Genomic DNA, 25,282 nt, shown 5'->3' on the forward strand with positions numbered 1-25,282 from the left:
GGTCAGGGGAACTGGAATGGATTCTCAGAGGATCGTTAAAGGAAGAATATCTGAAGGTTATAGAAAGAGCAAAGCAATGTAGTAAATTTTAGCCTGGGCAGATATAACCAGAGGCAAAATTCAGAAAGTGTAAGGCAAAGTCAGGAATAATTAATTCGGACAAATCTGCTGGCTCACGCTGCATGAAAGGGGTTTCTGAGCAGTAAAATTTTAAGAGTAGATTGAAATTATAGGAAGTCTTGACCAAGAAATAAGAAAATATGCAAATATTTAAATGCCTTCCCCCCCCCCCCCCCCCCGGCCGGGAAAGTGCCTTATTCTTTAATCCTTGGCTCATGTCACCTCTTTAGTGTCACTGTAGGAAAAGATAGATTCATCTTCCCTTATGCCTTCAAAATGCTTTCTATTCATATCTCTTATGACACTATCATTTTTTCCCTATAGTTAATGATATTCAAGGGAACGGGCTATGTCAAACAATATGTGCCCCTAGAATCTCCTGAGTACATATGTGCAGTTCCATTATGGGGGAGGGCTTTATAAAAAACATTAGGCGAGTGTGCAATATGGATTAGCAAAGAAGTCAGAGGCAGACAGTCACACAATCCGGAAGAGAAAAAGGAGAAGTGATGGCATCCCATCCAATGGGCAACCATGGAAATGCAAGACCATCGGACGTCTCTCTGAGACACTTCCAAGACACTGACAGAATCTGGTGATCAAATGAAATGGGGCAGAGAATAAGAATTTTTTTAAACCTTAAAAATGTGTGCCCCTTGACTCAATAATTAAATTTGGAAATATACACTAAGAAAATAATTACACAGAGATTCATGCATACCTTGGTATTTATAGGAGTGGAAAGCTAGAAGCAGTTTTAATTTTGAACAACAGAGGACTGGTTAAATAGCAGCCTGACTATCTGATAGAATGCATGCCTGCGCAAACTGATGTAAGGGCACTGAGACAACAGGCACAATCCAGTAAATTTGGGAAAAACAACTTTATAAAACAAAATGTATGATTTGACCCTAGTTCTGGCTGATGTATATGAATTCATGTGGGAAAACACAGGAAGACTGTAAGTCAAAAGGCAGGCTCTGGGTGCTTAAAAAGAAATCAAACCTTTTTGCCTTCTGACAAGGCTAATAAGAGTGCCCTGTTCTTTGAATTTTACAAATTTTTAACAGTAAATGTTCTATTTTTATAATTAAAAAAAAAGCCTTTTTTAGTAAGTGACATCCCATTGAGAATGTCAAGTTATCAGCCCCTTTTTGGAGACTCACTGAGTGGCAAAAAGAAAAAGCTTGAACCACAATTTTGAGTGTCATATTTCTTTATTTCTGCATTATTTGAAGGACTATAGAGGTGGAAGAAGACTAGTAAATACAGGAGCCAGAAACGTAAATGAGGTGCTTAGAAAAATGAAATCCTTAATGTATTTTTTTCTGTTTTAAACAAAATATTAGTACAGTCAAGGATACCGGAAGAAAATCTTGGAAAGAGAAAAAAACCTAAAAGGTTACATTTTTGTAGTATTTGGAAAACTATTAACATATTACACAGTGGAAAGAACACTGGCTTCAGCATCAAACAGACCTGAGTCTAAATCATGGTACCTCCGCTTAGTCATGAGACCCTGAGCAAAAGGAGTTACAGTGAGTCTGCTTAGGTGTAGAACAGGGAAAATTATTATTTAGTGCAATTATGAGAAGTAAATGATATGTATGTAAGTGACCAGGGGAATAACTCAATGAACCCAGGCCACAAGCAGACTTTGATTTAAGGTCTGAAATTGGCCCTGAGTGTCTGTGTTTTGAAAAGCTGCTTGGGTGATTACATGTTTCTTTATCCTGCTTAATGAGTGTAAGCAACTCAGTGCCTGGCTCATGGTAGGTACTTGATAAACATTAGGTGCTCGTTCTTATGTGTACAATATAGAGCTTCTATAATTTTTCATTCAGGATGTTGCGAATTTTTTCATTAAAGTCAATGATGAGTAGCAGCTGGGATTTATTTTTTACTGTGAGAGAGAACTAAAATGAGCAGAGAAAAATAATATACATTAATAAACATGCCATTCACAGTCTAAGCAATACCATGACATTCAAAGATGTAGTATGAAAGAGAGGCCCCAAAGGTTTCTGATATGCAGTTATTTGTAATTTTGCTGAGGCAAATTTGAATCAGTTTCATAATATGTAGGACCAACTCATTTAGTTGATCTGTGTTTTTACCCACTGATCAGTGTCCCAATTTCATTTTGGCTTTGTTGTGTTCTGTTCATCACCATAAATAGATAAAAGCTTTGTTCTTTGTAAAATGGCCTCAAAAGGGAGTCAACTGCTATGCCACAAAGCTATCTGCAAATTTGGAGAAATGGAAAAGGTCTCAAATTATTCTAGCAAATGTCAGAGATCTACTGTGCAATTACATTTTTTTTTAACATAAAGGAAAGGTCTTATCCTATTTCATAAATAGATTCCAGCAATAAAAAGTCACATGAAAGGTCAGAGTGCATGGCATATAATACACCCAATATTTCAATAGTTTGTCTGCCTTTCTTCCTGGCCTTCTAGAACAATACTGGTGATTTAGAAACAATCATCAAAAGGCAATTCTGGGGCAGGCTCGCCAACTAAGATAAATGCAATGTGAACTGCAGAGAGTGGTGGCTCCTGTTGGCCACATGGGTACTGTAAGCCAGAAACAGACTGGATTATCAGTTGTTGGTTGTGCACTATGTAGGAAAAATAGAGCCCCAAATCAAACACAAAGGTCTAACAACACCATTGATAAAGCAAGGTGGGTATAATTGAGAAACTTTTACTTCCCCAGGTAACTGCTAATGTTCTCAGGGCAGATGAAAACGCTATCAGTCTTAGGTGTTGATCAGTAGTGGTTCTCTCTCTCTGAAAATAGACTGAAGAGTTTTGATCAGGCATGCTGATGAGAATTCATTTTTCTCCTTGTGATTAACACTGCTCAGATTTGGTCATGTTCCTTTTTTTCTTACAAGTTTTAGGGTCTTGTAAAACCATCACTTGGTTTTCTACCAGTCCTATTTCCAAATCTTTATTTGTAGTTATTAAAGCTTTTGTTTCGTTTCATGTTGAAGACCCCACTCTACACACTCACTCTCCCACACATACACACACTCTCTCTCCCACACATACACACACTCTCTCTCCCACGCACACACGCACACCAGAGCGGCGCAGCAGATGAAATATGGATCTGCTGCACCATAACCTGTGTCAGGCTCCCTGGCCGGGGCTCGAACTCAGGCCATTAGCATTGGTAGTACTGAGCCTTAAACCCCTAGGCCACCGGGGAGGCCTCCAACTTAAGGTGTTTCAAAATACCTCTTAAGGAGCTTGAAACAGGAATGAGTAAGATGGGCAGGACCTGAAAACAAGCTGTTTAAGACCACCTGTACCCATTAACACATTTCACTAACCCTTCACTTCTACTTTCAGGCTATTATGCGATTTACAATTTTTTAAATACTTAATGTTAGGCCTAGTTTGGGAAACACAATCACATTTCCAGAAAGTATTTTCATGAACTTTCTTTGACTGTCTACAACAATGAGTAGGGGTGTAGAGCCCAAAAGGAAGAGGGAGCCCCATGACTTAATGCCATGGGGGTAGTATGAACCTATAACCCCTAAAATATACGTTGTTGCAAGCCATACCTCAATAAAAATTTAATATTAAAAAATCGGAATTTGTGATTTTTCTTCCTGACAAAAATCCCCACCCCCCCCACCCCCCCACCCCAAAAAAAGCCCAATGAATACAACTAACAGTTGTTTTTTGTTCCATGATTACAAAATTTATATGGAACCATTATATTAACAGGAAGACAAGTTCATTCCTTCATGTTTAGGCATATGAGCTAAATATGGAATGAAATACACTGTTTTTAACTTTGAATTTAAAGACTGAGGCTTGACATAAAATAACAAATATTGGTTTAACCTAGTTGCCTGCTCAGCTATATACTTTATAGACTGTAACCCTTTAGCATACATACACTCCCAGGGAACAAACAGTGCAACATATACAATACACTGAAAAGATGCTAAGTGTCATGTTTCAGGATAAATGTGTGTTCTAAATGTTCTAAATCTCAGTGAAATATATTCTAAAAGAAACACAGAAACTACTTTCCTTGTTATGCATTATTTAGTTTTTCAATACATTTACCCTTAACTTAGTGATGTCCGCACTTCTCCTCTGTGCACGCTGCCTAACGGACTACAGCAACAGTGAGTTCACTTACACGTATGTGTGAGCGGTTGTAGTGCCAGGAATGACACAGAGCAGGATCTCTATGACCCGAGCAGACCAGGGTAAAGGAGAGGTCCTGGAGCCCTTGGTGGCTTCTGCAGGCTTTTATTGGGATTGTACCAGGTACACAGTAGGCAGGGGTGCCCGGGGGCCGGGAGGCTGGCAGACCTTCGAGCCCCCGGCGAGTCTTCACTCTTTCTGGGCTCTCCGGTGTTCTCTTGTGGCCTCTGTCTTCCTCTGACGCCGCCCGTATAAACCCAGTGTATGTATGCCCACACCCTACTCCAGATGTCCGCCATCAGGCATGCATTTAATCTAATGGCAGGAAGGCGGAAAAGCTTGATACTTTACTTACCCTACAGTGGTGTAACTTGGCCATACTTCTATGGCAATTTGTTCTAATTTGCCCTCCAGGAATCCATTGGAATATTTACAGTGGTCTTTTTTTTTTTAATAGAAAGCTTCTTTTCCACATAATTCATTATCAAAGATTGAACTTAGGGGTCTAAAGATCAGAGTTGTGTTGTGCCCTTCCTGAGTCTTAGATTCCTTTTCTAAAAGGGCACTCTGGACGAGATGACTTCTGGGTCCCCTTCACTAGATCCCTGATGAAGTGTTCTCTTTCTATTCACTTGACATCCCCTACCCTTACCGAAAGCCAAGCTGCCCTGGCCCCTTCAGTTCACACTCCTTCGGCTGTGCAAATCCCAGTGCCATCTCAGGCAGCATCATAACTACCTTCCCGGGACCACCATCTCTTAGCCTCTTACTCTTTTTAAAAAATATTTTTTGAAGAAAACTATGCTGCTCACTACTGTTACAAAGGTGCTTTATGATTTTGGGACTTTAAAATCATTCTATAAATTCAAAAGGCACCAAGCTGTAATGTAAACAATATGGGTATTCAGTCAGACAAATGATATCCCAGTAATTTCCATGTGCTTACTTACCTCAATTTCTGCTTCAATTTGCTCTGTGGGTTAAATATTAATAGTGGTACCTAGCAGGTAGGGTTGTTGTAAGGATTATTTACCCTTATGCATATAAAACACTTACTATAGCACCTGGTACTTAGCAAATGCTCAGTGTCAGCACCTTTTACTATTATGACTATTTTCATCATGTTTCTTATTATAATGTATAAGCCCATTCTACTTGACTAACTGAAGCAAATGGAATAAGCCAACTGTGTTTTCCTTTTTCACTGATACTGATGGGGAGAAAGTCAGTTACCAGCTCTGGCAGTCAGTTACAGGCTGTGGATGTTGCCTAATACTTTGAGTGATAATTAAGTAATATACATTCCCCAGTGATAAAGTAGTTTGCTATTTTCCAGATCTCAGAACAGAGAACTTTACAGATATAATTTTACCTACTATAAAATTATCTCCATTGGCATCCCTGGTGGCCCAAGGGATTAAGACACAACCTATGAAGCTATCAGCAGCCACTGCAGCGTGAGTTCAATCCCAGCCAGGGAGCTACCCACATGGTGCAGTAGACCTCTCCTGACTCACCCGCTGCTCCCCTCAGCTGTGTATTTCAGTCAATCTGCCTGTTCTGATCCCCACTCTGTCTCTGGTGAATCCTCTCATCCCTTGCACCTTTGGCCTGTATCCTAGTTCTTGTATGAATAAATAAATAAATCTTTAAAAAAAAAAATGATCTCCATTATCCTGCCTACACTTCAGAAGATCTTTATTAGCAAAAAATGTGTTCCAACAGGATACTTGTGTTGACAGAAATGCAGTACATGAATGTGTGTCAAAAATATCTTTAAAGACATTAAATACTATGAAATATCAGATTATGTGAGGAAATAGAAAACATACTGTTGAGTGAAAAGGGTGAGTCTACATTACATACCATAGTAAAGTGGTATCACATTAAAAAAAAAAAAACATACTTCAGAGTCTCAGGGCCTCCCTACCCTATTCCATAGGCATGAAGAACTGCATTTCCCATGAGCTACATGGGCAAATAAACACTATCCATAAATACTATAACCTTCAAGCCCACAAGCCCATTTCCTATTACTTATAGTCACAGAATTCCAAAAGCAAACCAAACTAACAAGGACTAATAAGGACATTTTACTATATACTAAGATGATTTTGGATTGACTGTACTTTCTTTAAAACCACGAGCACTTAGTTAAAAAGATGCTTCCTCTGGGCAGGGTTCATTATCTGAGGTTATCCTTTATGCTTTAAGGCCTGTTAAACCTTAAGGAACAACAGTGTTGCCATTTACAGGAAGAAAGTAGAATGCCACACCATTTCTTACATAATGTTTTCAGACTTTTCAAGTTAGGCACAAATGGTTTTTATGACAATGCAGCAATACTAGATGAAGGTGATAATTTGTCACAGATGTCATGATTACCCACTAGGGCTTGCTAAGAATCAGAGTGGAGAGCAGAAACACGCACACAGGATTTGTCTTCAGCTAGGTGACTGAGTTTTGAACACTTTAACACTTTCTGGATATTTCCTTTTCCACATTATAGTCATATGTGTAATTTGTATACTCGTTTATGGATATAGAAACACAACCATGCAGCTACAATAAAATGCAAACTTTAATTTTACGTAACAAAAATATCAACACAAACATTTAAGTGGGTGTGATGTCATCCATCAAATCACCTTGTCCCCACTTGTCCTTCACTGGGTAGAGTTTGGGAGAAGTATGAGGCAGGAGGATGAGCCATGAGCTAAGAATAATGAGGTTCTATCCCTGATCTATGTCAACTGTTAAATGGAGGTAGCAGCACTTGTCTTCCTACCAACGAGACTCATTTGTTAGAGTGGAATAATGAATGTAAAAATATTTTTAAGCTATACATAACTGTAAGTGACAAGACACTTTCAAGACAGTTTTGCTGCTTTAAGAAACATTTAAACATAAAATGATAGAAAATGATGCACACAATTCCACTATGACAAAAAGGGGAAAGATCTGACTTTACAAACATTTTCAAAAAATGTATATTAAAACAATCTAATGCCATGGGTCGATTTAGTTAAAAAATGTAGTAACTCATTCCTTGAGGAAAAAATATTTAAAAAGTGCTTTGTCATTTCTAAAAGGATATATACAAAGTTTAGCAATGTTTGTCACCTACATAAAAAACACACTTTGAGATGGGTGCTTACCTTCTCTTAGACGGTCTACGACAAAAGTAAAGCCTGTTGTTCTTGGGTGTAAGACATACTCATATTTCTGAAGTCCATTCTTTTCAGCAAAATCATTACTTCGAGCCTTGCTGTTTTCTAAACAAAACAACAGACCATTAGAAGTCATAAAATTAGGGATGTGAGGTAAGGATACAGTGCAGAACTTCTTTGACAAAAATGGCAGTTGATTTTTCTATCATTACTGACTATAGCATATATTGAGTGAAATGAGAAGACCAAATACTTTATTTGGTCCCTAACAAAGATCCTAGAGTTAACTCCTACTATATAACATTTTCAAATTTCCACTAAGGTATTAGTAGACTTTTTATAATAGTTTCCTACGATTCACATTAAAATCTTTAAAATTCTTTATGGGATCTCATAAAATAGTCAATATACAGTAAAAACTGAAGTGCAAAATACTGATATGCTAAAATTTTTGTAAGATAGTCCATACATAATAAACATTTAAATACCAAAATATATATAACACAAATAAAACCAAAAAAGTAAATAAAAGGTAAGGATCTAGACATCCAGAAAAAAATAGTAATTTGCCATCCATCAGATCAAAATTTACTTTAACCCCAATAATTTGGGGCTTCAATGCAAAGTGAAATATCTGCCTTGCTCAGGCATAGCACATGCTAATATTACTAACCAAAGCCACTCCATAACAGAATGGGCACAGGATTAGCACATCATGTACAAACATCTGAACATAGTTTGGCTGAATATAGTTACAGAGTCAAGTATATGTTCCAATTGTTGGCAAAAACTTCTTTTTCCATTCCATGAGGTAACTTTATAAGTTCCAAGAAGAACTAAACCCACTATTCAGCAAATGTACTTGGAAAAAGTAACATGTTTAGAAATTTGGCCTCACCCACTAGGGGAGATCATGAATACCTTCTGATGACAGCAGATGCTGGAACCTACAATCCTCAGCTGCATCCTGAGATTTATAGACTATTCCAAGTCACAAGGGAAAAAAAAATCACATACATGTAAACACAACTTTCTTAAGAGTAAATTTAAGATCAGAATCCTCAAAACACAGATTAACTTCACAACACAAAACATCTGAAGAACACTCTTATAAAAGGTGTAACATTCTGTTAAAATTGAATTAACTAAAAGAATTAAATACCCAGAGATCCCCAGCACGTCAAAAATGTTAAAAAAAAAAAAAAAAAAAAAAAAACGAAAAAAAAAAAAACCTCCTCTCACATCCACTTGACAATATTGACAATATGCTGGACCTGGAACTACAAAACAGTATCTTACAGACAGCCAGTAGGACTTTACATGGGATGAGGAATCCCAGGAACATTACAAAAATAAGTACTTAACTACTCTGTAATTTGCTCTTGCAATTCATCACAGACATTTGGGGATCTGAAGACAAAATTGACCTCTCTTACAAAATGTAAATACAAGCATAGGTAATTCTAAAACATAGAATTTCTCTGTGTCTCAGATTATTTCTACCTTCACCTATTATTCTAGGTGTATCTGTGAGGGTATTTTGGATGAATCAGTATCCTTTGAGTAAAGTATGTATGTGGGCCTCATCCAAACAGTTAAAGGTGTTAATAGAAAAAGATTAACCTCTTCAACCAGGAAAAAATTTGTCAACGGACTGCCTTTGGACTTGACCTCTTTCCTGGGTCTCCAGTATGTTGATTTATCCTGCAAATTTTTGACTTGCCAAGCTCCCACAACAGAGTGAGCAATCCTGTGTGTCAATTCACACGAGTGAAGGTAGAAATAATCTGAGACACAGAAAGATTACTACGGGTGCAAACTGTTTCCTCCATCCCCACTTCACCCACCTCCTGCCCCCACCGCAGTGATTATCAGGGCACACAGCATTCTGCTTGCTTCTGGTCATCACCTCTGGTCTTGACCCTGAACTCCCTCCACTCCAGTGACATGACTGGCTGCTCTGCCATTCTCAGAGCAACCAGGCATGTTCGCAACACAGCATCTGTGCAGTTCTCTCAAGCCAGAATACTTTTTGTCCAGGTATCTGCTTGGCTTTCTATTTTGTTCATTTACTTTCTTCTTACAGAGAAAATTAAGGGACTTTCTCTGAATACACCATCAATTTCTGTTTCTCTTTTTTGCATACATCTCACGAATACCTGATATCTTTATGCACAGTTTTTTGTTTTTTTTTAAATTTTGTCTTTCCTCTTGGAATGTGAGCTTCACTAATGTAGGTACTCTGTTTTACATATAAGCTTCCAGACACTCATCTATTTCTTAGTTTTATGTATAAGGGTATCTAATTGCATATATTATTATGATGATGATTATAATTGTTTGAATCTGCAAAAGCTTTCCTTTCCAAATCAGGGAGACAGAACTCAAAATTGTATCAATTGTGATGGTTAACTCTATATGCCAAATTTGCTAAGCCACAATACCCAGACATTTGGTTAAATATTATTCTAGGTGTATCTGTGAGGGTATTTTGGATGAATCAGTATCCTTTGAGTAAAGTATGTATGTGGGCCTCATCCAAACAGTTAAAGGTGTTAATAGAAAAAGATTAACCTCTTCAACCAGGAAAACATTTGTCAACAGACTGCCTTTGGACTTGACCTCTTTCCTGGGTCTCCAGTATGCTGATTTATCCTGCAAATTTTTGACTTGCCAAGCTTCCACAACAGAGTGAGCAATCCTGTATGTCAATTCCTTAAAATCTCTGTCTTCCCCTATCTCTCTCTCTGTGTGCACACATACCCCCACACACACTCACTCCTGTTGGTACCATTTTTTTTTCTGGAAACCCCTGACTAATAAACCAATATAATGTAAAACGACTAAACTTTTAAAACACATGTTTTGTTTAAAATTTATTTTTGTTGGTGTGTGCATTTGATCAACTGACCTAAAGCAACAACAAAAGTAAGAATAGTCTTTATGTGAAGTGCAATTACAATCGTTAGGTTTCCCAATTCCTGCAAATTAATATTGGGCTGTCAAAAAAGTCATGACCGGGCCATAAATAAAATAGACAAACCCCTAGCCAGGCTCACAAAGGAAAAAAAGGGAGAAAGCACAAATAAACAGGATCATAAATGAAAGAGGAGAAATCACAACAGACACAGCAGAAATCAAAAGAATAATCAGAAACTACTATGAACAGTTATATGGAAACAAGTTCAACAATCTAGAGGAGATGGACAAATTCCCACAACTCTACAATCACCCAAAGTTAGATAAAGAAGAAATAGAACACCTAAACAGACCAATTACAAGCAGCGAAACTGAAATGGTAATCAAAAACCTCCCCAAAAACAAAAGCCCAGGACCTGATGGATTTACAAATGAATTCTACCAAACGTTCAGAAACAAATTAGTGCCTATCCTTCACAAACTCTTCCAAAAAATTGAGAAGGAAGGGATAATACCACACACGTTCTATGAAGCCAACATTACACTAATACCAAAACCGAACAAGGACAACGCAAAAAAAGAAAACTACAGGCCAATCTGACTAATGAACACTGATGCAAAAATCCTCAATAAAATTTCAGCTATCAGAATCCAACAATGTATCCATAAGATAATTCACCACGACCAGGTAGGTTTCATTCCAGGAACACAAGGATGGTTCAACATCCGAAAATCAATCAATGTTATCCAACACATCAACAAAAAGAAATATAAAAACCATATGATAATATCAGTAGATGCCGAGAAAGCTTTCGACAAAGTGCAACACCCATTCATGATAAAAGCCCTTGAAATTCTTGGGATACAAGGAACATACCTCAACATCACAAAGGCCATAAATGACAAGCCAACAGCCAGTATCATTCTCAATGGCAAAAAGCTGAAAGCATTCCCATTAAGATCTGGAACAAGACAAGGATGTCCACTCTAATCACTGCTTTTCATTATAATACTGGAAGTCCTAGCCAGAGCAATAAGACAAGAGAAAGACATACAAGGAATCCAAATAGGAAAAGAAGAAGTCAAACTATCACTATTTGCAGATGATATGATAATATACATAGAGAACCCCAAAAACTCCACAGAAAAACTGATTCAACTCATCAATCAGTTCAGTAAAGTGGCAGGATACAAAATCAACACGCAAAAGTCAGTAGCCTTCCTATACACAAACAATAAATCTGAAGAAGAAGAAATCAAAAAACCATCCCTTTTATTATCAAAACAAAAAAAATCAAATACTTGGGAATAAATCTAACAAAAGAGTTAGAGGACCTATACAAAGAAAACTATAAAACACTGATAAAAGAAATAGAAGAAGTCACAAAGAAATGGAAAGACATCCCCTGCTCATGGATTGGAAGAATAAACATTATTAAAATGGCCATCCTACCAAAAGCAATATACAGATTCAATGCTATTCCAATAAAAATTTCAATGTCATTCTTCAAAGAAATAGAACAATCATTGATGAAGTTTATATGGAATCACCAGAAATCCTGAATAGCCAAAGCTCTCCTGAAAAAAAAAAAGAAGGGAATGGAAGCATCATACTCCCAGACTTCAAACTATACTACAAAGCCATAATCATCAAAACTGCATGGTATTGGAACAAGAACAGACACACAGACCAATGGAATCAAATACAAAATCCAGAAATAAACCCACAGATTTATGGTCAACTAATCTTTGACAAAGGAGCAAAGACTATGCATTGGAGCAAAGAAAGTTTGTTCAATAAATGGTGCTGGGAAAACTGGGTTGCTACATGCAAAAGAATGAAGCTTGACTACTACCTAACACCATGCACAAAAACCAACTCAAAATGGATTAAAGAACTAGACATAAGACCTGAAACCATAAAATATATGGAAGGAAATATAGGCAAAACACTACATGAGGGCCTCCCCGGTGGCGCAGCGGTTAAGCGCTGGGTTGCGAAGCTGCCCGCCGCCTCTGCAGCGCCGGTTCGATCCCCGGCTGCTCCCCGGCCACCGGAGGAGGGTCCCACATGGTGCGCAGACCTCTCCTGCTGCCCGCTGCTCCCCTCAGCAGTGTACTTCGGTCCTTCTGCCTGCTCTGCTCCCTGCTCTGGCTCTGGTGAATTCTCTCACCCTCCCGCGCTTCTGACTATATACCCAATGCTTGTATAAAATAAATAAATAAATCTTTAAAAAAAAAAAAACACTACATGATATGCACATCAAAGACATCTTTACAGACACATCACCCAAAGCAGTGATAGTGAAGGCAAAGATAAACAGCTGGGACTACATCAAACTAAAGAGCTTCTGCACAGCAAAAGAGACAATAACAAAAACAAAGAGAAACCCCACCGACTGGGAGAACATTTTTGCTCCCAACACTAATGATAAAGGACTGATCACAAAAATCTATAAAGAGCTGATGAGACTCAACAACAACAAAGAAAATAATCCAGTCAAAAAATGGGCAGAAGAGCAAAAAAGAAACTTCTCTGAAGAAGAAATGCAAATGGCCAACAGGCATATGAAAAAATGCTCAACATCACTTGTAATCAGGGAAATGCAAATCAAAACTACAATGAGGTACCATCTTACACCAGTGAGAATGGCACATATTAAAAAAACTAGCAACGATAAATGTTGGCGAGGCTGTGGAGAAAAAGGAACTCTCCTGCACTGCTGGTGGGAGTGCAAACTGGTCCAACCACTATGGAGAGCTGTGTGGAGATTTCTTGACCTACTAAACATAGAGCTTCCATGTGATCCAGCAATTCCACTCCTAGGTATTTACCCAAAGGACACAGAAACATCAATTCCAAAGAGCACCTGCATCCCTATGTTTATAGCAGCACTATTTACAATAGCTAAGCTTTGGAAACAACCCAAATGCCCAAAAATAGATGACTGGATCAAGAAGATGTGGTCCATATACACCATGGAATATTACTCAGCATTCAAAAAAGATAAACACATGCAATTTGCAGCAACATGGATGGCGCTGGAAGGGATCATGCTCAGCGAAATAAGCCAGAAAGAAAAAGAAAAATACCGGATGGTCTCACTCATAGCAGGAATCTAGAAAACTTAAATAAGGGACCAGGAAAAAGAATAACTGTAAGAAAGAAAATATCAAAATCAACAAACAACTATGAACCAGAGACACTCTATGGCGGGTGGGGGGCGGGGAAAGGAGGGATTGGGGTCAAAATAAGGGGGTTGTAATTGTATGGGGAATATAAAAATAAAATTTAAAGAAAATTAAAGAAAAAAAAGTCATGACCTATTTTTTTCTGTTTTTTCAAACAAAAATACATCATGACTTTTCCGACAGCCCAATATATATTACTTCCATAAGCAGTAAAGTTATAAGCAACATTAATATATATAGAATATATGTAGTTACAACTAAATGGACAAAACCAGCTGGATTAACAAATTAATAGATTATATTCTCCTTCGCTTAAAAACCCAAGTTTAAAGTTAACTAAGAAAAGCTTTAAATTCACACACTTTTTCAAAATCGCAGATATTTTGCTAACCTAATTTAAAAATATAATAATCTATCCTAACTCACTACTATCTGCTACATGATCAGTCTGTTTTCTCTACTTGACAAATAGTCTGGCTCTTGCAAGATGGCCCAAAAATGTAAATACCACTTTCATTTAGAAATATGCAACTAAATGATGGAAAGAGGAATATTCTGGGCTCTCAAGGTATGCAACTGGGTGTTGAGGTTTATCACCTTAAAAAGACAGGAGAAAAAACAAACTGGATGAAGTTTTAAATGTATTTTTTTATAGGCTCTGAAGATCTAATGCATGAACATTTTAACAGTAATATACCAATGTAGCAGCAATATATGACATTTTTTCCATTAATTTTAATTACTAAATAACTTCCAATTACCTTTTGTTAGTTGACATATATCAATCAACCTATCATTTCAGTAATGACACTCTGATACAGGTGCTTTTTCATAACCCAAATATAAGTATTATACATTCAAGTATTGTAAAATTAAGATGACCATCTGTCTATCCATTATACCTTATAATGACAGTTCAGCTCTGGAAATCAACTTAAAATATATTTTCAAACTTAAAAAACAAGCAGTCAATAGTATAGATAGAATTATCCTCTGAGATCCAACCACTTTCAGAATTTTAATGATAAAAATTGACATACAGTGAATACTCACTGTATGAAAATATATATTTTCATATATATTACTATGTAAGATATGCCATGGTTCATTTAGCTCAGTTCCATCTGCAACACATGAGTCAAAGATCTCTCCCTTGGTCATTATTTCCCATAATACCTTAATTTCCCCTATACACATGTAGCTTAGTCACTCATTCACTTACTTTAACAGTTGTGAATTTGTATTTTCATTTTGAACTTTTTTTTGGGTACCGGGTTCCATAAACTACTATAGTCACAGAATGAATCCATACGTGCATTTACATGTTTTCCTCTCCAAAGCTCTTGGAGTTGCCCTTCTTAGTAGCTTAGTTGCCTTAATCTGGTAGAGAGGATGTGGAAGACAAGTTCATGTTCCATCTCTCCATACTATTTGTCATTTTTAAATTTCAGTTCTAGCCTGCTTCACTGTCTTCCCTTACACATCAGACCTTCATCCACTGAATCCTCAAATTCTGTTGTATCTTTCTTGAAGTAACCAGGACATTAAATTTTTTTTAATTTTGCCCTTTTGAGTCACATGATTTTATAAAACTGTTCCCTGTCCAAGCTTAAACCACCACCATCACCATCACCCCAGGACTCAACCAGAGCAGTTCCTCTCTGTTTAAATCCTAAACTGCAATACAAGGTTTCATCTGCAAAAATGACCAATCTTGTTTTAAAGTATTTGAAAACCATTGACTCAGTAAAGAGGAAAGGTTGTATTTTGTTTTCCATCTTTAAAAGAATCCCTTGAAACCCACCAATATTCTGTCTATGTAGTTTGATACCTGGGAAGAAAAGTCCTAAATCTATCCTCCAGCGTCCCTTCCACAACTCAACGACAAGTTTAATTTTCTCTCTCTTTTTTTAAAGATTTATTTATTTATTTATACAAGCACTGGGTACATTAAGAAGCGCGGGAGGGTGAGAGAATTCACCAGAGCCAGAGCGGGGAGCAGAGCAGGCAGAAGGACATTGCTGAGGGGAGCAGCGGGCGGCAGGAGAGGTCTGCGCGCCTTGTGGGACCCTCCGGTGGCCGGGGAGCAGCCGAGGATCGAACCGGCTCGGGGGAGGCTTCGGGCAGCTTCGCAATCCAAAGCTCAACCGCTGCGCTACTGGGGAGGCCCACAAGTTTAATTTTCTTAAGGAAAGGACAAAGTCTTTCCTTCTTATAATAGGGATAAAGCTTTAAAATACCAAGAGAGAGGCAACATATTAAATCAATGATAAATGAAATTGGTTAGTATCAGCTCCTTTTATCATAAAAAAGAAGCTGAGGAAAAAAGGATACAATGAATAAACATGTATCCTGGAAGAGGACAGAGAATACATAAAATAGCAAGAGGATTTTAAAACTAGGTTTATGTAAAAGTAAATGGCTGTGATTTAAAATAATATGCTGACATTTAAAATATAAAGCTCCATGGCAAGTGCTATAATAATGACCTGTTGGGGCTGCCCATTGTAAATCTAAGGGCAGGAAGTCAAGAGTTTTGGGTTCTGACACGCTGTTAACTTAGTGACCTTAGGGGCTCAGCCATTAGCCTTCTGGGGGCTCAGTTACTTCATCTGAGGAATAAGAAGCTCAGACTAGATAATTTCTAAATTTTGTCATGTTTAAAATTCTGCGATTCACACCCAGGCAACTTTACCTGTGAGATCAGTCCCTTCTGGGAATATCAGGAGTTGAAGTGGTTCACGAGTATCACAAAAATAATCAATCATGTCTTCAAAGTGGCTCTTGTCATCCTTCCATTTTCGATGAATGAAGATATAGGCAGCAGCCTGCATGGCCCAACCTAAAGCCAATTTAACAAGTATTTACATAATATTACATTTTATTGCCAATACCCACATATATTGAATACATTACTTCACTTTCTGATTTTACAACAAACTTTTTAGTGTTGTAATAAGCATCTCACGGTAATATCCTAAATTTAGCACTGATCTTGCATCAGTAACACATATACCAAAAAATATTCTTAGGAGTTTGATAAATTTGAGGTTTGTAAATTCTCAAAAACTTCTTTTTAAATATCGTTAAATTAACTTAGATATGAAGATATCAAGAGGGAAAACATCCCTAAAATATATCAGTCACTCATCCAGATCATAACAGTCCTTGTTTAACATTTCAGTCAAGCTGCCTCCAAGACCTCTAAGTTTACTTGTTGTCAGGCTTATAAGCAATAAGCAAAAGACTATTATCACGTTGTATATACAAATGTTCTCTTTAATATTTCCCTTTCTGCCCTATTCAGCCTCTACACTGAACTGCTGTTTATAACGCTAGTCACTTTACATTTAAAAGGTACAGTGCAGTGGCTACTAATAAACTCATTAACCAGAGTATAGGCTGATCAATTCGAAGGCCCTACACCTAAGCATCATGTTTTACATAACCGGTCATTCCTTCCCGGCCAGAAATAAGTAAAGTAACTGTAGCACAGATACTCTTTCTCAGAGAGACCTGAGACCGTGAGGAAAACAAGTTGGCACTATAAAAGCAAATGGAAGGACTAAAAACAAACACAAAATAGATAGTAGAGTCAGCAGCAGTCTGAGGCAAGATAAAGGTAGCATAGTGCAGTGTAGATCTAAAAACTCTAGCTGCTGGCACCTAAAACTGATTTTGATGGGCCTCCGCGGTGGTGCAATGGGTTGAGCGCAGCGCTGTGAAGCTGTCTGCGCTGCAGTGCAGCGCGGGTTCAATTCCTGGCCAGCCAGGGAGATTCCCACATAGTGCAGCAGACCTCTCCTGTCTTGCCCACTGCTCCCCTCAGCAGTCTGTTTTGGTCCATCTGCCAGCTCTGTTCCCCGCTCTGTGTCTGGTGAATCCTCCCGCCCTCCCACCCCTCTGGCCTGTACCCCAGCTCTTGCATATAAATAAATAAATCTTAAAAAAAAAAAAACCTGATTTTGATTCAGAAATGAACAGTTTTTGTCTCCCCAAGTGCCAGCCCGTCGATGTATCCACCTGTTAGATATCCACAGATTATACTAATTATTATTACTGCCATGTGTACCTTTACACTACACCTCCCTGTTTCTACTAGAGATGAACAGTAGTTGCTTACCAACAATGAGGACAACTAAAACAACAGCTTTCACCATTTGGTAAACAAAGCAGTTTATTCCCACCATGAGAACATATAAAACTATCATTAAATCTTTTTAATAAATTTTAAAAATTTGTAGGAACTTATTTGGCTTGAGGAAATCTAAACTAGAATACTGTATCCTACAAATATAAATGAGCAATGACCTGAAAGTCAACCTTACGACAGGTCTGGCTGATATGTGTACAATTACTACTTATGACTCATCCATTAGATGTGACCTCACACTTGCCCTTCCACATGTCTTTCCTCCCGCAGAGGAGTACACCGAGGCCCACGGTGCAGTATTTTTAGGCAGTATAGCTCTGAAGCATGACTGCCTGGGTTAGAATCATAACTACCACAAACCAGCTTTGAGCCTTAGAATTTTATCCCTCAGTGACCCCACAATATAAAAATCAGCATGATGTGATGGTATTTACCTTATAGGGTAAGAAGTAAATAGACTGTAAAAAGTAAATACATTATTTACAACAGTTTTCATAAATATCTATTATTAACATGGTTAACAAGTTACAATAATGCCAAGGATTTAAGATCAAGGAGCATAAATGTTCACATTCAAAAGAAGTTCACATTCAAAACAGCAAAACAAAAATGTGCCAAAATAAAAACAACCTGGAGGATCTGCATGGAGACAAGTGCAATACTAGAAGGAAATAGAGAAACACATGATGTTCCTTAACTGCCCAGATGCCAGTGATCTCAAAATTTATATTACTAGTTTCATATAATCACAATAAAAATTCCAATGGCATGAGGGTATGGGAGTTAGGTTATTTGATTCTAAAGATTGTAATAACGAATTAAGAATAAGATATTTTTTGGAATAGGGTTAGTAAAAAAAGGTATCACTAAATGTTACATGAACTAAGAGGCAACCAGTGATGTCAGAATAGTATATCTGCAAAACCGCGAATGGAAAGGAATGCAAAATCTAGAAAAAGGTCCTAATATGTTAAGAATTTCTTATATAATGACAGAACCTTAAATCAGAATGTAAAGATTGAATTGGAGTTTTTAAAAAAACACTCTTACTGAGGTCTTAACTTATAGCATGCAAATACTAACTTGTAGCTGCAGAGTTTAATAAATTGTTACATAGACCTGTGTTCACCACCAAATTAAGGTACTGAACATTTCCAGCATCCCAGATTACTCCTCTGCCAGTCAGTAGCACCCCCAAAGAAACCATTTTCCTGGCTCTTTTACCATAAATCATATAAAGTCACAAAGCAGCTCTTCTTTTGTCTTAGTCTCCTTCCATTCAATATTAACTCAATGAGATTCATCCATGATATTGTGTGTAATAGTATTTCCTTCTTTGCATTGCTGCATGATAAATTATATGCATATGAGTCATACAAGTTAGATGATTTTATAAATAATATATACTCCTGATAGAGTGATTTCTTGGCTATTAGGTATAAAGTCAATATGGATATTCTTGTACCTGTCCTTTGTCACACACAAGCACTCAAAAGTGTTGAGTGACTACTAGAGAGGAGAGCTGCTGCTCTGTAGGGCTTATGTGTGTCCACCACCCGGCAATAGTGTGCTTGTCAAAGTGACTCCACTAACTGATGCTCATTTGCAATGGAAGAATGCTCTAATTGCTCTATTTATAACCTCACCAATATTTGAGCTTTGAGTCCTTTCAGTTTAGCCATTCTGATCTAGGTATAGCAGTTTTAATTTGCATTTCGCTTGTGATTACTGATATTGAGAGCCATTTCATATATAAATTGGTCATCTAAATATCATCTTTGAAAAGTACCTCTTATTGCCCATTTTTTAATTAGGTAGTCTTTTTCCAATTAACTTGTAGTTTACAAAGTCCTTGAGCAGATAAACACATACAAAGAAATATATCTTTCTAGGTTTCACATATATAATTGACAAATACTTCTCTCAATCTGCAGCTTAAATTTTCTCTGCTTTATTGGTGTCTTATTATGATACTAACATCTCGTATTAATGGAATCCAATTTATAAATCTTTTCACTTGTGCTTGGTGTCTTGTGTCCTATTTAAGAAATTTCTGCCTAGTCCGAAGTCATGGAGACATTATTCCATGTATTCTTCTAGAAGCTTTACTGTTTCAACTTTCACATTTTGGTTTGTAACCCATCTGAAATAATTATTATATACTAGATAAAGTAGTAGTTAAAGGCCCTTTTTTCTACATGGATATTCAATAGACCAGTGCCATTGACTGAAAAAGATCAAGACATCACTGATTTAAACTAAACATTTTAAAATCCCTACAGAATGAAAACATATTGTTGTAAAAAAATGTCAAACAAAAAGTGTATATCAACTAAAATATGACCACCTTTAGATGTCACCAAGGAAATGCAATCTATAAGAAATCAATGGTAAAGTGAACAGATTCAATTTTAATATAAACTATAAAAGATCATGACAAAATACCATATATTTTTAATGAGTATGCAGTTGCACATAACAACACTTACACAAATAAATCCAGAAATTAATTAACATGTAATTCTACTCACACTTTTTGTAAGTTGATTTCGTAGCCTGCCACTTCACTGCACTGAAGTATTGTTTCTAATAATTCTTTAGTGACATCTTTAGAATTGCTTTTGCATAATATTATGTGATATGCAAATAGTGGTAGATTTACTACTGCTTTCTCAATTCCTTTTGTATCTTTCTCTTGCCTAACTGCTCTCTTCAGAACCTCCAATTCTTTGTTGAATAGTAGTGGTACCAGGGACATAGTTCTCTTCTACCTGATCTTACAGGAAAAGCTTCCAGTTTTTTACCATTGAGTATATGTGAGCTGTGGGTTTGTCATATATGATCTTTGTTATGTTGCGGTGTGTTCCTGCTATCCCCATTTTGTGAAATTTGTCATAAATGGATGTTGAATCTTATCAAATGTTTCTTCTGCATCTATTGATATGATCGCATTTTTTTTACTTTCATTTTGTTGATGTGGTAAACTGCATTGAATAACAGATGTTGAAGCAACCTTGAATCCTTGGAATAAATCTCACTTGATCATAACATATGATACTTTAATGCACTGCTGAATTTGGTTTGCTAAGATTTTGGTTTTGTTTTTAAGATTAATTTTATTTATTTATGCATACAAGAACTGGGGTGTAGGCCAGAGGTACGGGGTGGGGGTGGGGGGGCGTGTGAGAAGATTTACCAGAGATAGAGTCAGGAGCAGAACAGGCCAATCTACTGAAATACGCTGCTGAGGGAAGCAGAGGGGAGACAGAAGAGGTCTGCTGCACCATGTGGGTCAGCTCCCTGGCCAGAGATCTAACTCATGTTGCAGTGGCTGATAGCTTGATAGCACTGAGACTTTAACACCAGGGCAGCCCTGGTTTGCTAAGATTTTGGTTGAGTTTTACAACTGTTTTCATCAAGGATATTGTCTGTAGCTTTCTTTTTTCTATGTCTTTTGTTTTTGGTATCAAAGTTGGCCTCCTAAAATGTCTTTGGAAGAACTTTTTCTCCCTCAATTTTTTGGAAGAGTTTGGAAGGACAGGTTCATCTTTGAAGGTCAGGGAGAATTCACTAGTGAAACCATCTGGATTATTTTGGGGGAAACTTTGGATTACTGTTTCAATTTCCTTGCATGGAATTGATTGGTTCATGTTTTCAGTTTCTTCCTGATTCCAACTTGGAAGGTTGTTTGCATCTAAAAAACTGTCTATTTCTTCTATGTTATCTGATTTATTGGTATAAAGATGTTCATAATACTCTTATGATCCGCTGTATTTATGCATATTTCTGGTATCAGTTGTAATTTTTCCTCTTTCATTTATGGTTCTATTTATAAATGAGTTTTCTCCCTAAAAACTATTTCTTCATGAGCTTAGCATATATATTGATGGATGTTATGTCCTCCTGATGTATTGATCTCTTAATAGTTACCTTTTTAGCTGAAGGTTGATTTTATCTGATAAGCATGGCTGTCCCCTGATTTTTTTTTTATTTATTTTTTTTTTCCGAATATTAGCGCATAAATTTTATTTTATTTTATTTTTTTTTAAAAATGTTAAATTTTATTTTTATATTCCCCCATACAATTGCAAACGCCCCATTCTGACCCCAATCCTTCCCCTCCCGCCCCCCACCCCCCAAAAAGTGTCTCTGGTTCATAGTTTTTTGTTGATTTTGATTTTCACTTTCTTATATTCATTTTCCTGGTCCCTTATTTAAGTTTTCTAGATTCCTGCTATGAGTGAGACCATCCGGTATTTTTCTTTTTCTTTTTGGCTTATTTCGCTGAGCATGATCCCTTCCAGTGCCATCCATGTTGCTGCAAATTGCATGTGTTTATCTTTTTTGAATGCTGAGTAATATTCCATGGTATATATGTACCACATCTTCTTGATCCAGTCATCTATTTTTGGGCATTTGGGTTGTTTCCAAAGCTTAGCTATTGTAAACAGTGCTGCTATAAACATAGGAGTGCAGGTGCTCTTTGGAATTGATGTTTCTGTGTCCTTTGGGTAAATACCTAGGAGTGGAATTGCTGGATCATATGGAAGCTCTATGTTTAGTAGGTCCAGAAATCTCCACACAGCTCTCCATAGTGGTTGGACCAGTTTGCACTCCCACCAACAGTGCACAAGAGTTCCTTTTTCTCCACATCCTCGCCAACATTTGTTGTTGCTAGTTTTTTTAATATGTGCCATTCTCACTGGTGTGAGATGGTATCTCATGGTAGTTTTGATTTGCATTTCCCTGATGACAAGTGATGTTGAACATTTTTTCATATGTCTGTTGGCCATTTGCATTTCCTCTTCAGAGAAGTTTCTTTTTAGCTCTTCTGCCCATTTTTTGACTGGATTATTTTCTTTGTTGTTGCTGAGTCTCATCAGCTCTTTGCAGATTTTTGTGATCAGTCCTTTATCATTAGTGTTGGGTGCAAAAATGTTCTCCCAGTTGGTGGGGTTTCTCTTTGTTTTTGTTATTGTCTCTTTTGCTGTGCAGAAGCTCTTTAATTTGATGTAGTCCCAGCTGTTTATCTTTCTCTTCACTATCACTGCTTTGGGTGATGTGTCTGTAAAGATGTCTTTGATGTGCAAATCCCGTAGTGTTTCGCCTATATTTCCTTCTATGTATTTTATGGTTTCAGGTCTTATGTCTAGTTCTTTAATCCATTTTGAGTCCCCTGATTTTTTTTAGGTACCATTTGACAGTAGGAAAGTTTTCTGATCTTTAACTTTGAGCCTGTAACTATCTCTGCAGCTCAGGCGGGTCTCTTAGAGACAGCAGCCCTGGAATAAATCCCACTCCATCATGGTATATGATCTTTTTAATGAATTATCAAATTCAGCTTGCTAATATTTTGAGGATTTTTGCATTCCTGTTCAGACATTTTCCTATAATTTTCTGTTTTGTGTGTGTTGTCCTTGTTTGGTTTTGATTATCAGCATTATATTGGCTTCATAAAAGGATTTAAGAAGAGTTCTCATCTTTTTTATTTTTTTGTACAAATTTGTGAAGGATGGGTAGTAGATCTTTGAATGTTCGATAGAATTCACCAGTGAAGCCATCTATCTGTTCCTAGACTTTTTTTCCTGGTAGATGTTTCATTAAGGTTTCAATTTGTTTCGATTGGTCTGTTCAGATTTTCTATTTCTTCATGACTCAGTGGTGGGAGGTCATATGACTTAAGGAATTTATATATTTCTTCTACCTGTCCAATTTGTTGACATGGAGATGCTTATAGTAGTCTCTTATGATCCTTTCATATTTCTGTGGTATCTATCATTCTATCATGTCTCCTTTTATCCCTGATTTTAATTAAGTCTCATCTTTTTTTTTTTTTTTTTTTTTTTTGTGGGACCCTCGCCAGTGGCCGGGGATCGAACTGGCGCTGCAGAGGCTGCAGGCAGCTTCGCAACCCAGCGCTCCACTGCTGCGCCACCAAGGGAGGCCCAAGTCTCATCTTTTAATGAGTATGGCAAAAGGAATGATTTCTTTCTAAGCTCTTCATTTCATTGCACATTTGCATTGTTTTTTGTTTCACTTATTTCTGCTCATGATTTTTATTTCCTACTAAATTAGGGCTTAATTTGTTCTTTACTTAGTTCCCCTACCTACAAAGTTAAAAAGTTTGAGATACATCTTGCCTCTTGAGAAAAGCCTGTATTGCTATAAGCATCCCTCTTAATATTGTTTTTGCCGCATCCCCAAAATTCTGAGATATGGTATTTTCAATCTGATTCCTCTCCAGCTACTTTCTGATATCTCCTTTGATTTTCTCAGCAACCCAATATTATTGCTCAGTATCATGCTGTTTAACTCAATTATTTGTGGTTTTTCCAGTTTTCATTCAGTAGTTGATTTCTAACCTCTTATCATTGTGGTTGAAAAGATTCTTGGTATAATTTAGATGTTGTTAAATTTATTGAGGTTTGTTTTGTGTCCTGGCATGTTCCATGTGCTCTGCTTTAGAATGGACTGTTCTTTACAGCTTTTCAGGCCTATGTTTTTTCCTTTTTATTTTTTGGCCTGGAGGTTTTGTCCAACTGACACAAGTTGGGAGTAAAAACCCATACTGTTACTGTGTTGCTGTCAATTTCTCCCTTGAGATACACTAACATTTGTTTTATATATTTTGTTCCTATGTTGGGTGTATACATATGTGGATGTATATGTATTTGTGTGTGTACATATACGGAGAGAGATGATTATTACATCTTCCTGATAGGCACAACCCTTTATCATTACAAAATATTCACCTTTGTTTTTTAATATTTTCTGTTTAAAAGTCTACTTTGTCTGATAGCCATATCGGCTTTTCTTGCAAATCTCCATTGAATGGAATATATTTTCCCATACCTCCACTTTCTGTCTATGAGTGTCCTTATCGCTGCATAAAGTCTCTTATAGATAATATAAAGTTGGGTCTTGTTTTTTTACAATTCAGTCACTCTGTCTTTTGACTGGAAAGCTGAGTGCTTTTACATGTAATATTATAATTCATATGTATGTTTCCATTGCAGTTTTGCTAGTTGATTTTTAATTGTATTGTTCTTTTCATTTTTTTCTCTTCCCTTAAAGTCTGACATTTTCTCCTTGGTAGTATGTTTAGTTGCTTTTTTCACCTTTTTTTGTGTTTTTACTTTAGGTTTTTGCTTTGTGGTTACCATCAGGTTCAGATATAACATCTAATGTATATGGTGACTGCACTGAGTTTTTATCCTTTTAATCTGAACACTTTTGGAAACTGCATTTTTCACTGTTCCCCATATTTCATATTTTTGACATATCATTTTACATCTTGTATAATTCTCTTTACTATTTATTGTAGCCTTAGTTAATTTTATTACTCATCTTTAAATCTTCACACTGCTGTACAGGCAATTGGAACTCTAGCTTTTATTTTTCTTTTCTGCTTAGATGAGTCCCTTTAGCATTTCTTGCAATGCCCATTTAGTGGTAGCTCTTGCTGGTCTGGAAAGCTCTAGATCTCTCCTTCAAATCTGACTGATACCCTTACCAGGTTTAGAATTCTTATTTCAATGTTTTTTTTTTCCTTT

At 36.9% G+C, this 25,282-nt stretch overlaps 1 protein-coding gene across 3 annotated transcripts in view; it reads right to left on the minus strand.

Annotated features, from left to right (window-relative positions):
- Positions 1-25,282, minus strand: part of LCLAT1 (lysocardiolipin acyltransferase 1) — a 139,903-nt gene that overhangs the window by 48,569 nt on the left and 66,052 nt on the right. For all 3 annotated transcript variants that reach the window (XM_037528273.2, XM_037528274.2, XM_054701226.1), the window contains 2 exons: positions 16,272-16,418; positions 7,454-7,570 (listed from right to left, as the gene is read on the minus strand). In XM_037528273.2, coding sequence (XP_037384170.2) covers positions 7,454-7,570; positions 16,272-16,418 — 264 coding nt within the window. The remainder of the gene's footprint in view (positions 1-7,453; positions 7,571-16,271; positions 16,419-25,282) is intronic.

Source organism: Talpa occidentalis, unplaced genomic scaffold (assembly GCF_014898055.3).
Source record: "Talpa occidentalis isolate TD23 unplaced genomic scaffold, MPIMG_talOcc4v2.1 talOcc4.5, whole genome shotgun sequence".
NCBI lineage: Eukaryota > Metazoa > Chordata > Mammalia > Eulipotyphla > Talpidae > Talpa > Talpa occidentalis.